At 36.9% G+C, this 12,153-nt stretch overlaps 1 protein-coding gene across 1 annotated transcript in view; it reads right to left on the reverse strand.

Moving 5' to 3' along the window:
* The window catches only part of LOC135963201 (NADH dehydrogenase [ubiquinone] 1 beta subcomplex subunit 2, mitochondrial-like), a 91,189-nt gene that overhangs the window by 53,089 nt on the left and 25,947 nt on the right, over window positions 1-12,153 (reverse strand). Inside the window, exon 2 of the mRNA XM_065514969.1 lies at window positions 4,832-4,955. Coding sequence (XP_065371041.1) covers window positions 4,832-4,955 — 124 coding nt within the window. The remainder of the gene's footprint in view (window positions 1-4,831; window positions 4,956-12,153) is intronic.

The following is a 12,153-nucleotide window of genomic DNA, read 5'->3' on the forward strand; positions in this document are numbered from 1 at the left end:
GAAGACCAATTGGGAGTTGCAGAGTGATGTACTCTCTCGGTCTCTACCAAACCCGCCCACTATTGAAAATAGGGACGATATTGAGGTAGCAGTTGAGGCACTTACAGAAGCGTTCCAATCAGCTACTAATTTGGCCTGTAAGCCGAATATCTGCAGGGGTAGGAATAAGCCTACCTGGTGGAACCCTGAGATTGCACACGCAAGAAGGGCGTGTCGTAAATTGTTCAACGAGGCAAAGAGGCTGGGTAACTGGCCGGAATATAAGTCCTCAGTGAACCACTTTAAGAACCTTACGAGGAATGCGAAAAGGAAAGCCTGGAGGGACTTCTGTAGCGGCGTGGAAGGATCCTCTGAGACTAACCGATTACGTAAAATTCTATCAACTTCACCGGTTGTACCAAGCTATATCCAGAAACCCGGTGGTAGATGGACTCTGAATAGTAAGGAAACACTTGAGGTCCTATTAGATACTCATTTTCCAGGTTGCCTTCCAGTCGATGATGAGACTGTGAATGGGGCTGCCGATTCTGCTGCTCCGGGTGATAACTCTGTTCCGATAAACAGGGATAGAATCCAATGGGCAATCAAAAGCTTCGACCCGTTTAAATCTCCTGGGCCGGATGGCATTATTCCTGCTGATCTTCAAAAGAACGAAGAAATAGTTGTACCATGGCTCATTAGCATATACACAGCGTGTATTAGATGGACCTATATCCCCACATGGTGGACGAGATGTAGAGTAGTCTTCATTCCTAAAGGTGGTAAGGCGACTCACACTAAACCAAAGGATTATAGGCCAATTAGTCTTGCATCCTTCCTGCTGAAAACTCTAGAAAAGGTGATTGACGTATATCTGAGAATGACCATTCCGTCGGAACTCATCTCTAAATCCCAACATGCCTACACCAAAGGCAGATCTGTGGAAACAGCTCTACATTCGCTAGTTGGCTCCATTGAGGAGTCGCTAATACATAAGGAGTATTCACTTGTTGCCTTTCTCGATATTGAAGGAGCTTTTAACAATGTCAGGCCCGATGCCTGAACTGGGAATTGATCTATGTGTTCGCCGACTAGTCGAAAAGATACTCGGTTATAGAGTCATTTGTGCTACTTTAGGTGGTGTAAGTGTTTTAAAAGTGGCCAATCGTGGAACACAGGGGGGTGTTTTATCACCACTTCTGTGGAATTTGGCTATGAATTCCCTGTTGATCAGGATGGACAACAGAAGGATCAAGACAGTCGCATATGCTGACGATGTTACCAAGATGTTTACCCCCTGGGTATAACAACGGGATCAGTTTTTAATGGACCCAAGTGAGCTGCTTGAAGAGTGGCTACCCATGGAACCTAACCTAACCTATATGTCAAAGCAGTAACTAAGCTAGTTATGAATTGTGAATAAGATCTACAACTATCTATGAACTATTTTTATACCCTCCACCACCATAAGTGGTGAATGAGGGTATATATAAGTTTGTCATTCCGTGTGTAACATTGAGAAATATTCATCTGAGACCCAACAAAGTATATATGTATATTATTGATCCTTATGAAATTCTAAGTCGATTGAGCCATGTCCGTCTGTCCGTCTGTCTGTGTAAAACACGCTCACGTCCAAAGTAGGTAAACAAAATTAATAGACTTGCAAGAAAAATGTTTACTGTTCTCCTAAGCAGTTTGGTATTGAAAATCAGCAAAATCGGTTCAGTGGAACAAGAGTTATGAACAAAAATGTGAGACAACCTAAAAAAAAACTTGATAATTTTAATATAGTTTTCCTTATTTGTGCAAATATATTGCAGATAATACCATAAAATTGTACACACGTTATTTTTATGTTAAAGAGACTAACTCTGGCGAAAACTGTAAGAATCGGTCCATAATTTCTCCTAGCCCCCATACAAATTTCTTCCCGAAATATGGTTATATGGTATGTAAATGCCTACAAAATTGCAGTATCCACACAAAATTCAGGAAAAATAAGTTTTGTGTCTAAAAAAATTACAACACCAAATTTTTTGTGGATCGGCCCGTATTTGACCATAGCCCCCATATAATGTTCATTTCCGAAAATCACTTAAATAACCATAAATGTCTTATAAATATCTCTAAGTTGAAATTCGTCATAAATAGTCACCATATATACCAAAATCACTGTACCTAATTCTATGAAGATCGGCCAATAATTGGTTATAGCTCCCATATAAGGACCACTTCCGAAAAACACATTAACCTACATAAATATCTAAAAAGTATCAATATCAAAACAAAATTTTACACAAATCCATAATTTATATTTAGAAATCATATTACAGGATTTTGTGAATATCGGTCCATATTTGACCAGCTCCCATATAAGGTCCACTTCCGAAAATCAGTTAAGTACTCATAAATCTCTTATAAATATCTTTATCATGCTAAAATTCGACAAAAATAATACTCATATACATAAAAATCACTGTACAAAATGGTATGCAGATTGGCCGATTATTGGTCATAGCTCCCCTATAAGGCCCATTTCCGAAAAAGATATTAACCTTAAAAAATATTTAAAACATATCGACATCAAGATGAAATAACGGACAGATCAGTAATTTGTATCCAGTAATCATACTTCTGATTTTTTTGAATATCGGTCCATATTTAACCATAGCTCCCATATAAGGTCCACTCCCGAAAATCACTAATATCAGGTTGAAATTCAAAACAAATTTATTCAATATATACAAAAATCGATGTACCAAATTTTATACTGATAGGCCCATAATTGGTCATAACCTCCATATAAGAACTACTTCAGGAAAACACATTACCCTGCACAAATATCCATAAATCTACACTACTACAATATTTTTTAAATATTGGTGCATAATTCGGCATAGCTCCCACATAAGGTCCACTCTTGTTAATAGCGTTGTTTATATGAAATTCTACAAAAATAACCCTTAAATACTTAGGATCATAATAGGTCATAACATCCATATATTAAACCAAAATAGTACACAGATCAGTAATTTGTATTCAAAAATCATAATACTGAATTTTGTGAATATTGGTCCATAATTGGCCACAGATTCATATAAATACATAAAAATCACGTAAAAATATTTTATGACAATCGAATCATAATAGGACATAGCTCCCGCATAAGTCCCACAACCAGATATTTTGAAATTTGTCTAAATATATTTGTATACCCTTTTTTATACTCTGTTTCTTCGCTTGTGGTTAAAAGGGAAAAATGTTGATCCAAATATATTAAGTATATAAATTGTTAAATTTCATTTCATGATGTCCAGACTTAAACTCGACAACACTTCCCCTTTGCGCATGTGAAATTTCATTAAAATCGGACTAAGAGTTTAGAAGTTACAGATTTATTTCCCTCACTTTTTTTCTCATACCACTGTGCGCCACTTTGACACTCAGATATTGTAGATCGTTTAACCCACAAAATGTTTACGGTTACCTATGTAAGAAAATAATAATTTACACGAAGATTTAGAAAAATTAAATTTAGCCGACAATTTCTCAATTAAGAGACAATAATTAAATGTGTCAAACGTTCTAATAGGAATTTCAGTTATAAATTGCTGAATTAGATACAATTTTTTGTACATTTGAAATAAAATATCTTCTGCGTAAACTAGTCTTTCTAACAATTGTTATATTATTTCAGCATTTATACCATCATATTTAGGTGGAGGGTATTTAAGATTCGGCACGGCCGAATATAGTACTCTTACTTGTTTAGTATCTGTTTTACTAGTTCCGACTTTATTTATGATTTCTGAATATGCGCCAATAGATTACTTTTTGTTTACTCAAAACTTAAACATTACTACACGTTTTATTATGTATTTGTTATTTTAAATTCAGTTACAAATTAATAAGTTTTATTACAAAAAGTTAAAAAGTTTATTTTTTGAGATCTTTTAAGCTCAAGCACTTTTACTTAGAATGGAAACTACAAAAAATTTAAATTATTAATTGTAATACACATTTTCTGTTTTTTATCAAGTTTGCATACTAGTTTTAAAATTTTCCAATATTTTCTTTACTTTCTTGACAATTTTCAAATCTATTAAAAAATAGCACGCAAACGAACATGACCAGTACTGATATTTTAAATGCTTTTATTTATTTATAATCAAATAATAATGAATTTTTTCGAAATAGAAATTTGTCTTAAACATTGAGACTTTAATTAGATCTTTGCTTATTTCTACTTATCAAATGTGTTACTTTGTTCAAATATCTAATATATGTAATAGGTAAAATTTATTTTGAGCCAGAGAAAAAGTTACTTAGAAAAGCTCATTTATCTCATTGTAGTTAAGAAAACTTGAAAAATGTATTTGATTTGAAAAATATGTGGCATTATAAAACATTAGATATTTGAACTATATGCATAGCAAAACGCGCAAATTTAGCGCGTTTTTCAGAAAAAAATGATACTTTTGGGTAAAAGCTCCAAATATAGCGCGAAAAGCGCTAAATTGGCAACGCTGTGCCATACCATCAATCAGTAATCAGAAATTGTTCTAAAGAGAACTATATAATCAATTAAGTTATTTTTAAAAAATAATCTAATTGATTACTAATCGTAATCCAAAATTAACAGCTATGATTGGAAATATGGTAGTAAATAATAAATACGTTATGACCTAGCAATTTTCAATGAATAAAATAAAGAATTATTTTAAAGCATGATGTATGACTATTTTGGTAATTTTTTTAAAAAACTCAACTAATTTTAATACTGCATAATAAATTTTTTTAATATTGCAGATTATATCACAATATTAATAAAATAATTTTAGAAACTTACAGTGATATGTTCATATTCATGCCACAAATGCCAAAGAACCCACCACCACATAGCAGCTCCAACAAGTTCAGCACCGATTTTAGTGGCCTTTGAATGGGGTGGAGGTGCAACTCGATAAGAAACTCTGATAAAATAGATAATTTTAGGTTTTATTACATATAGAATTAAAAAAAAAAAAAATTCAAAGTAGCAACAAAAATAACAAAATCGAATGTGTGATAGATAATGATCAATATCTTACAAATTTATAAAAAGAGCTAAATATTAATTTGAAAATGTGTTTGTCATTCTGTTAAAATATTAAATTAGAGAATATAAGTTTATTATTTTTTTTGGAATTAGTTTAGTTTGCACTTGCACTCGGAGACCATGAGGTCCATTGTGATTCCCTTCAATAGATATATATAGAGTGTCCCTTAGAATTAAATTTTTTGAAATGTTGACACGGTACCCCCTGAATACTTTCGTAATGACCTAAAACACCTCCAAAATTTTTTTAGCTTGTTCTAAGAAGGGCAACCCGTGTCGACTTTCTATTTAATTTTGAGGTGCATTTACAAGGGAAAAAAATGCATTTTTTCAGTTTTTTTTTAAAAAAATTTTGCTATTAAGTAATTACTTTTGCAACTTAATTTAAAATAATCGAAATGTGTACGTAATGGTCGTTTTAATGAGATATAAAAGACAAAAATTGGTTAAAAAATGTTAAAGTGTCTCAGGCCACTAGAACAAGAAATGTAGGAACAAAATTAACATATTTTGAGAAATATTAAAACAAAAGTTTATTCTTACTTAAAATATATCCATATTTACTTGTATATGAGTTTTTATCTTCATAGGATACAGTTAACCTATTCGCAGGTATAACAAAAAAATATTTTTTTAACGGCAGTTTCAAAACTCCAATTTCAATTTTTTAAAAATTTTGTTAAACAAATTTCAGAATTTTTTAACCATCACATGGGGATTTATTGACAACATAATGCATTGAACACATTGAAGACAGCGGGCTACACGACTATACGAACAATACAATCGTTCCCACGACAATTGGATATCCGTTCCGGAACGACCCGAATCATATTCGGCCAAAGATTTTCAACTCAGCGACAGCTGTACAAACCGAAAGTTTTTTCCCCAGGTGAGCAAAATATGTCGGCAATTTTGCTCAAAATCCTTTTAATTATAGCCGGCGTTGAACAGAATCCAGGTCCCAGTATTTGGCTCTGTTCAGTATGTCAACAACGCATAATGCGTAACACCACCTCAGTACAATGCACCGTTTGTAATAACTGGTGTCACCTGAAAAGGTGCTCAGGACTCACCAGTCACCGCGACTGGAACCCCAGCTTCGTAGGATCTTGTTGTAGTACGCAGCCTCAAAACCCCAGCACTACCCCCATAATTACGATCCCACAATCCCGTGTCCAAACTCCACCCCCCGGACAAAATTTTGTCCAATCCCCAACCCCCGGACACAGCAGACCCTGTTCAAATCAATGGACATGTTCTGTCTGTTAGGACCTAATTAGAAGGAACATAACATCAATTCAGTGCAACGGCTGTAAATATTGGTGCCATATGAGAAGATGCTCTGGATTACGCTCGCACAAGGACTGGAGTAATAGCTTTTTAGCCCCCTGTTGCATAAACATACCCCCGGCGACAGTTGCCACCCCAGCCACACCTGTGCAATTCACCCCGCACAGTGTTGTGCAGACACCCCAACATCTGCCTCTACTACAACAACAAAACTCCGGCAAGAACTCCACCTCAACTGCCAAGTATATTAAATATACCACCCCATCAGCACCATACCCGGCGGTCTTTGCATTTCGGGGATTCCCAAGTATCGTTTAAGATCATTCAGTTAAACTGTAATGGTCTTAGAAATAAGGTCGTGGAAATCACCAATTTGATGCATGTTAATAACATCCTCATTGCGCCATTCAAGAAACGAAGCTAACCAGGGATTGTAGACTCTCGGCTTCCAGTGATTACAACATCATTCGGAAAGACAGGGAACGTGATCATGGCGGTGGCTTGCTTTTATCATAAAGCGAAGCGTCAATTATACATTGACAGTACCACCCCCCTCCCCCTCTCCTGACCCCTACCTGGAAGTAATGAGCATCTCAATAAAAACTGGAGATATTGAGTTAGAAATTGTCAATGTATATATTCCACCCGTAAACAGCATAGCACACCTTTTGCAAGGAGATAACAGAATAATACTTGGTGATTTCAATGCTCACCACGAGAGTTGGTCCTCCCAGCTACCAAACGATCCACGCGGTATTTCATTATCATACCAGATAGACGACTCGGACTTCGCTACAATTAACGAAGACCTCTCTACGAGAATAACTGCTCGATGTTCAAGCTCCCCAGACATTTCCATCGTCAGCATGTCGCATCTTGCCCATACCACCTGGCAAGCCCAAACGGCATTAAACTCCGATCACATCCCTATCTTGATCACAGTAGAGAAGTCTAGCGACTTTGTGGAGCCAGATAAGCGCACGTTCGTTAACTACAACAAAGCTGACTGGCACAGCTTTACGAACTACATAGACGATACACTACGTCACTTGCCGCCCCCCACATGTGCCAGAAGGGGTGAAGCAATCTTTAGAAAGATAGTCCTTCAGGCGGTAAGGCGCTTTATCCCCGCAGGAAGAATACTGAATATTAGACCAAATTTTCCATCACAGGCAGCACGATTGGCTCAAGAATGATAATGAGCAAATTGAGCAGTTGAAGGCTGAAATTGACTTTATCGTCGACGAACATCACCGCAACAAATGGTTGGACCACCTGAATCATTGCTCAACAGACTCTAAATCGCTATGGTCTACTATCAAAAGTCTATCTGGAAACAATAATCGAAATCAAAACCTCGCTGCTATTGCGTTTAATAACTTGCAACATAAAGATGCCAAGAAATGCGCAACACAATTCTGCAGGCAATTTATAGAACACTCCGCCACGCAGAACCGGACCAAAAGGACTGTAGTTCGGAGAACTAAGAATCTTACTCGAGATCCTCAGCCATGCTCCTTCACCTCCCGTGAAGTCGAGTTCATTATCTCCAAATCGAAACCTTCTAAAGCTCTAGGTCCGGATGGTATCTCAATGATAATGCTAAAGAAGCTCGGTAAAGTAGGTCTGGAATATCTCACCCACCTTCTGAATCTCTCGATTCACCATTTGTGATTCTAGATATCTGAAAAGTGGCTCGAGTTATCCCAATTCTAAAACCGGAAAAATCAGCTACCCTAGGAGAATCATACCGCCCATATCCTTATTGGCACCAATAGCAAAGAATCCCTACTATTACCCACCCTGAAAGAGCATTTCCCGCTCGCCACACATCAAAATGGATTCAGGGAAGCGCATAGCACAACAACGGCTCTAACTCAGATAACCTCCCAGATCGCCAATGGCCTCAATCAGCAACGACCGTGTCAACGTACCATCGTCGCCGCACTGGATTTATCCAAGGCATTCGATACGGTCGATCACTCGATGCTGATTAATGACATCGTGAACTCCACACTCAAAATTATGTCAAACGCTGGATATCCAACTATCTATGTGGAAGACATGCGTTTGTCGAGTTCAGAGGCCAGAAATCAAAATACCGCAAGATAAAGATGGGCGTGCCACAAGGAGGAGTACTATCACCGATGCTCTTCAACATATATCTTGCCAAGCTACCTGAACCCCCCCCCAAATGTCTTTATGGTGTCGTATGCAGATGATTGCACTATAATTTCATCAGGTGTCAACATCGACGACATAAGTGCCAAAATCACCCGATACCTGGCCACCATAACAGACTTTTTTCAGGAACGCAAACTCAGGTTATCTGCTCCGAAATCCTCGGTGTCCCTTTTCACCTCTTGGACTAAAGAAGTAAGGACGGCGCTCAACATCTCAGTCGAAGGTCGAACTATCCCCACGGTTCAAAACCCGAAAATTTTAGGGGTAGTCTTCGACAGCCTCCTTCACTTTTCAAGGCACGCAGCAACCTATATCAACCAAAAGGTTAAAAATAGGAACAAGGTCCTTAAAGCTCTAGCTGCCACCTCTTTGGGCATGAACAAAGAGACGATTGTAGCGACATACAAAGCAATTGGTCGCTCTCTTCTCAACTATGCTGCCCCAGTATGGACCTCATTCCTCAGTGACACCCAATGGCTCTCCGGATGGCTCTCCGGATCGCAACAGGTTGTGTCAAGATGACGAATGTGGATCATCTACATGAGCAGACCAGGTTACTGTCGGTCAGACAACATAATGTGTTGTTGACTAGACAGTTCCTGTTGGCATGCCATCTGCCGAGACACCCCAACCATCAGATTCTGATGCAGGATCCTCTTCCCCGACACATCCGGATGGACTTTCGACACTTTCGCAGCGACATCCAAGACGTCATACCATCGGACGTCGACACATTGTCTATTGCAAGTGCTCGGAAATTGTTGCATCAAACGGCGGTTACTGAAGCCATTAATGGCTACAGATGCAACAGAGTCCTAAATGAACACCCTCCTGCGATATCGGATTGTGAGAGACAATTACCAAGGCATACAAGAACTATATTAGCACAATTAAGAGCCGGTTGGAGCAGTTTCCTCAACTGCTACCGAGAACGTATCGTTCCTGGCACTTTAAACCGTTGCCCCGCCTGTCATCAAAGTCCTCACGATACAATGCATTTATTTAATTGTCCCACCAGGTTTACAAATTTGCGCCCCATAGACCTGTGGTTAAGACCAACTGAGGTGGCGCAGTTTATCCAGCTCCCACTACCACCTACTGACATCAACACTGTTACAGCAACAACACAATTACGAACACAAATTCTGCTGGCAGCTACTGAATTATTTTAAAGACGACAGCTTCAATGTAAACAGCTGATTTATAATTCAGTGGTGCCACTTCAATAAAATATAACCGTACAAAATTCCAAAGTAATTATGATTTAAACAATTATTTTGAGTAAAAATATATATATGGTTATAATTTATTATATACCTGTTATTAATTTACATCAATATGGTTATCAAAAACTTCTCTTAATTAAGTAAAAAAAAAAAATATTTTTTTAAGCACTAATATGATTTACATGTTTTATTATATTAGCAACACTATTTTTGTTTTGTAGTTGACAAAAATTGAAATTAGCCTAATTCGGCTGCAGCGGCAAAAACAATCGTGTGGCCGTGTAGCTGTGCAGTCGTCAAAAGAATCGTCTTCATATAAACGTGTGTATTCTAATTTTGACAGATTGTATTTGGTAGCCTGCTGTCTTCAATGTGTTCAATGCATAATAGGGAATAAAAATGTGAAAAAATGATGTCAATACCTCCTATAGTTTTTCAGTACCTGCGATATAAATTTTGTGATTATCGAGAAAAACTAATTTTTGGGTCATATTTTGGCGAATGAGCCCAATTTCCTTACTGTTATTAATTTTAAGTAAAATCTGTTCAGAATATTATAGTTCAGGTATTTCTAAATATAGTCTGAAAGTTTCATTAAAATCGGCCCAAAAATGTATAACATTTTGTTGTCAATCAGTGGAAATTACTTTAACTTTCTTTAAAGAAAAACTAACGGCACAACCAAGTTAATAAACAACACACTTGTTGACTTCATATAAACGACTGTAATGTATTTTTAATATTTTATAATAACTTCATTTCATAGTATGTACATTGTATATAACGCTACCTAAAGCTCTACTTATACCAATGTACATTATATATATACACACATACAAAATAACATTATTAACATAAATTCACTTAATGTTATTTAACAGCCAATGCTGCTGTTTGAGCTGTTGTTAAGAACATCGCTGTTCTACAACACCCCTTCTCGATGGATTAATGACAGCTTCTCCATGAGGTAAGCAAATTTTTGCTTTGGTAATGGCTTTGTGAGAATATCTGCTTCTTGTTCATTACTGCTTACATAATCGATTTCAACTACACCTTCTTCAACCTTTTGCCTTATAAAGTGGTGCTTTACATCGATGTGTTTTACTCTCTTATTTTCCATGTTATGAGCTAATTTAATGGCACTTTGATTATCCTCAAAAATTGTTATTGTTTTTACATCAATTAAGAGGTCTGACAATAAACCGCGCAACCAAACACCTTCTTGCACCGCCAAAGACAACGCCACATACTCCGCTTCGGTTGTTGAACATGCGATTACTTGTTGTTTCTTTGATGTCCATGTAACAGTATTTCCAAAAACTTTAAACAAATATCCACTTGTTGATTTCCTAGTTCGTTCATCAGCGGCATAGTCAGCATCAACAAAGCCAACTAATGGCTGTTCACTTACATTTTTCTTGTATAATAATTCCATATTTAAACTTGATTTTAAATACCTCACCAACCGTTTTACACCCTGCCAATGCACAATAGTTGGAGATTCTTGGTATCGGCTCAATTCAGATATAGCATAGCATATATCGGGTCTGCTGCATAGCATTATGTACATGATTCTTCCAATTACTTCTCGGTATGGTGCATTTACCTTTTCTTCACTTTTAATATTTCCAAATTGCATTGACTTATCCATTGGTGTGGAGACGGAGTTGCACTGTTCCATATTCATAAATCGAAGTACTTCCTTGATGGCTTTCTTTTGTGACATTGATATTACATTGGATTTTACATCATAGTTTATCTCTATTCCTAGAAACTGTTCAAACCGATCAGATACAACCATTTCAAACATTTTTGAAAGTTTATTTTTCACATCATTCAATTGCATATCATTCTCACCAACAAGCAGTAAGTCATCGACGTACAGCACCATATATATAACGTACTTATCTTGAGTTCTAACGTAAACACAATAGTCGTGTTGTGATCTGGTGAAACCCATTTTTATTGTAGCATCATAAAACTTCCTGTACCAACACAAAGGTGATTGTTTCAAGCCATATAAGGCTTTATTTAACTTGCACACCATTCCCTTTTTCACTCTCATACCGTCAGGGACCGTCATATAAACCGTTTCATTTAGCTCACCATTAAGAAAAGCAGTTTTAACATCCATTTGGCAAATTTTGTAACCTTTTTGAATTGCCACTGCTAGGACGGTACGTATGGTTGCAATTCTGGCAACTGGTGCGTAAGTTTGTTGATAATCGATACCGTAGTCTTGTTGACATCCACGAGCTACTAGTCTTGCCTTATACCTGATGGGTTGACCATTATTATCGGTTTTTAATTTAAAAACCCACCGACAAGTGATGACTTTCATATCTGGTTGTTTTTCTACTAGCAAAAAAG

The sequence above is a fragment of the Calliphora vicina genome, chromosome 1 (assembly GCF_958450345.1).
Source record: "Calliphora vicina chromosome 1, idCalVici1.1, whole genome shotgun sequence".
In the NCBI taxonomy this organism is placed as follows: Eukaryota; Metazoa; Arthropoda; class Insecta; order Diptera; family Calliphoridae; genus Calliphora; species Calliphora vicina.